At 50.8% G+C, this 3,970-nt stretch overlaps 1 protein-coding gene across 1 annotated transcript; it reads left to right on the plus strand.

Moving 5' to 3' along the window:
- Positions 1 to 64: 64 nt before the first annotated feature.
- Positions 65 to 3,510, plus strand: LOC107110713 (ras-GEF domain-containing family member 1A-like; the record flags this gene model as incomplete). The annotated part of the gene is made up of 3 exons (XM_015411508.1): positions 65 to 256; positions 823 to 946; positions 3,434 to 3,510. Coding segments are annotated over 3 exons (393 nt in total), but the record flags the coding sequence as incomplete, so codon positions are not given.
- Positions 3,511 to 3,970: the final 460 nt, after the last annotated feature.

Here is a 3,970-nt window from a genome sequence, read left to right on the forward strand (position 1 = left end):
CCTGTGCGCTCCTGCAGGAAACGACCACTAACAACAGACTGATTTCTCTTTCTTCTTGCCACAGCATCACATGGACCCCTCCAGCAACTTCTGCAACTACCGAACCGCCCTCCAAGGTGCCGCCCAGCGATCCCAGACGGCCCACAGCAGCCGGGAGAAGATCGTCATCCCCGTCTTCAACCTCTTCATCAAGGATATCTTCTTCCTGCACAAAATCCACACCAACCACTTACCCAGCGGCCAGATCAACTTCAAAGTAAGCAAAGGGTTCCTGGCAGAGCAACGCCGTGTCGCAATTAAGCACCGGGCGTGGTAGGCCGGGAAAACACGCACACGTCTCTCCAAGCCAAACAAGACGAAGGGGAAGTTGAGGCGCCGCAGCTTTTCCAAGCCGGCCTGTTTGCCTCGCGTGCTTCCGGGACGGGGGCGTCTCTGCCGATCGGGCGGTGCTCGCCCCAAGTTAGAGCAGTCGGCTAAGGACAATGATGACTCAATGTAAAAGTCAGGTCCGGTGGTGGTGGAAAGTGCCACCGAGTTGAGTTTCCAAGGCAAGAGACATTTGGAGGGGGCTTGCTGTTTCCTGCCTCTGCATAGCAACCCTGGGCTTCCCTGGTGGTCTCCCATCCAAATACTCACCAGGGCTGGCCCTACTTAGCTTGGGATTGGGGGGGGGGGGGCTCCCCCGGGCCGGGGGGGGGGGAATAAACTCTCCGGAGCCTCCGGCAGTGGGATCCATCCCTAGGAAAGTGGGATCGATAAAATGCTTCCTGAGTGGCGAAAGGAAGGAATGAAATCCTTGCAACTTTTCTCTCTCCAATGCAGAAGTTCTGGGAAATCTCAAGGCAAATCCACGACTTCATGACATGGAAGCAGGTTGAATGTCCTTTCGAGAAGGATAAGAAAATCCAGAGTTATCTTCTCACGGCACCTATCTATAGCGAGGAAGGTGAGACACCCCCTTCCCCGGCAGTCGCCCCACAATATGACCTTTTCTCCACTCACCTGCCTCTGAGCCCCTCCTCTGGGTTGTGCCACCCGTGCCTGCTATTCATATTGGCAGGGCTCTTTTTGTAGAAAAAGCCCAGCAGGAACTCATTAGCATAATAGGCCACACCCAACAGCAGAAACTCATTAGCACATTAGGCCACACCCACGTGTTACCAGAAGTGTGGTCATCCAGCCACACCCACTTTTTGCTTCTTATTCTGTTTGTTGTCAAAACCCAGGGCTATTTGCATGTTAGGCCACACACCCCGCAAGTAGCCAACCCTAATGAGTTTCTGCTGTTGGGTGTGGCCTATTATGCTAATGAGTCCCTGCTGGGCGTGGCCAACTCAGGAGCCAGCCGGAACTCCGTTCCTGTGCGTTCCTGCCCAAAAATAGCCCTGCATATCGGATGAAACACGGAAGAGCCACCGAGTGTTCACAGCACCAATGGAGCAAGTCTGATGTTCCCCTCCCAGAACAAATAAAGCAGAAACCGTATGAAAATACTCCAGTAGATAGGGGTCCCCAACGTGGTGCACGCTGGGCACTGTGGCATCTACCGACCCCTTTCCTGGCACCCGCCAAGTGTCTTTAGAAAGCGGCCACAGTTTGGCGGGGCTTCTCGCCAGCAAGGCTTCTGATTGGCCCTCGGAGATTTGATTGGCGGGGCAAGTCTTTAAAAACGCTAGTTCGGCAGCTGTTGTCACCAGGGGACGAGGATCTTCACCGTGTGACTGAAGGTGAGCCGTGGCAGCCGTTTTGTGGCTTCGCCCACCAGGCTGCATCAGAATTTCAAAGGTGCCTGCAGGCTGGGAAAGCTAGGGACCCCCTGCATTAGATACTCTTCCACAGTTGGGACTCTGACCTCAAACGGATCTATGGGTGCGTCTGCAGACTGAAATGGCACAGCTGCGTTTGGTCATCCCCTCTGTGTCCAGACCTTAACAATGAGCTCTATCTGCAGGTCTGTAGCAGTCAGGGCTCTTTTTGTAGCAGGAACTCCTTTGCATATTAGGCAACACCCCCCCTAATGTAGCCAATCCTCCAAGAGCTTCCAGTAGCCCCTGTAAGAAGAGCTCTATAAGCTCTTGGAGGATTGGCTACATTAGGGGTGTGTCGCCTGATATGCAAAGGAGTTGCTGCTGCAAAAAGAGCCACAGTGGCCAGGCGTGCCGGCGGCCGCCCCTTCCTCTCCTTCCGCGCTCTAGGCGAGTGCCTAGCTCACCTAGCGTGTGAGCAGGCCCTGCTCTGATACTAGACTAAAGGTGCCAGCCCCCAGAATCACAGGTCATCTCCAGACTGCAGAGATCTGTTCCCCTGGAGAATATTTAATTTATCATTTTATTTATCAACTTTATACTCCTCTACTCCTTCAACAAGTGAGACTCAGGGTGGCTGAAAACAAAGTAAAATAAAATTCAGTATACAATTAAAAGCAGTAAGAATAACAAATACATAATATATACGTAACCCAATTTAAAATCAACCATATAAAACTCCTATTTAATGGCCTAATTTTACTGCTGCCCCTTATTTAGCTGACATTACCTGTGAGCCCTATAGATGGGCCTTTTCTAGAGCCTGTTTTGAGGCAACTCCCTTCCGCCGTACTGCAAGGTAAATTCATTGGATTTCCAGTGCATGAACGTATATGCTCATGCATGGCTAATATGGTGGAATCAATTACTCATGTCCTCCTGTTCTGCAGATTCTATCAGGAAGAACGAGACCGTCTTATACTACCCCTTCTCTCTAGATTTAGCCCTTTGCAGTTTTATCTTGACTTTAGGCCAGAAGTGCTTTGTAAATTCCTCTTAGAAGTCATTCAGAGCTCAGTGACTTACGCTGTGGCAAAATTTTGTTGCTTGGCTATTAGGAAACGTAAACTTATTTTAGCTGAAAAAATTGCGTGGTTCTCTTATTAGCATTACTTTATTTTACTAGTTTTACTGATTTTCTCTTGCTAATGTTTTTGTACTATCCCTATGTTATTACTGTTTTAAGCCTTCTTATATCAGAATTGTACTGTTTGACTGGCTCCTGCTGTAATAAATTCAATCAGATCAGATCGGAACTCCTGTTTAAAACATGACACCATCCGGCAACAAAATGGATGCTTTGTAATTAAATCAGATCAGATCAGAACTCCTGTTTAAAACATAACACCATCCGGCAACAAAATGGATGCTTTGGGGGGGTGGATCCTCTGGCAATGAGGTCCCCTCCCCTCCCCAGGCTCCGCCCCCAAATTGCCAGGAGTCCCCCAATCTGGATCTGGCAACCCTAGCCCCCCCCTTACTGGGCAACCCTATACCAACACCCTACCATTGCACCGTATGGTCTACTTGGACCAAAGCTGGAATGGCATGAAGATCTGGCTTCTGGGTGGTGGTCGTCGTAAAAAGAAAGCCGTCCAACATCTGTGTTCTGTCTTCCTCCCCTTCAGCTTTGTTTATCGCATCCTTTGAAAGCGAAGGTCCGGAGAACCATATGGAGAAAGACAGCTGGAAGACGCTCAGGTAAAACCCACCGCTTTCTTTTGACCTCTCGTTTCTCCACACAGACTGACCTGCTGCGGATACTGTTGAGCCGAGAAAAGGCAACCCAAAGGCAGAGCGAGGCACTGCAATGAGGCAGTGGAATGGTGGAGGGCATCATGTTAGCACCAGGTTCCAGAGGCTGGGTTGCCGGGACGAATGCCGCCCCATATAAAACTCTCCCTACGTGTAGTACACTAGCATACTTCCAGTGGGACACAGAAGTAACCTAGGTGGAATGCAGAATTTTAACAACAACGACCAGGGGTCATTTCCTGCAGGAGCGCACAGGAACGGAGCTCCGGCAGTAAAGAGCCCAGGGGGCGGGCACATGCAACAAGCCCCACCCCCTGCTCCCAGCAGCCCTCAGTCAGAGCAAGAAGCAGCCAGGTAAGCTGCAGAGCTCCCCCCGGCCCCCTGGCCCCAAACAGTCCAGTGGTACCTTT

The sequence above is a fragment of the Gekko japonicus genome, unplaced genomic scaffold, assembly GCF_001447785.1.
Source record: "Gekko japonicus isolate JY-2015 unplaced genomic scaffold, Gekko_japonicus_V1.1 scaffold6321, whole genome shotgun sequence".
NCBI classification, from domain to species: domain Eukaryota; kingdom Metazoa; phylum Chordata; class Lepidosauria; order Squamata; family Gekkonidae; genus Gekko; species Gekko japonicus.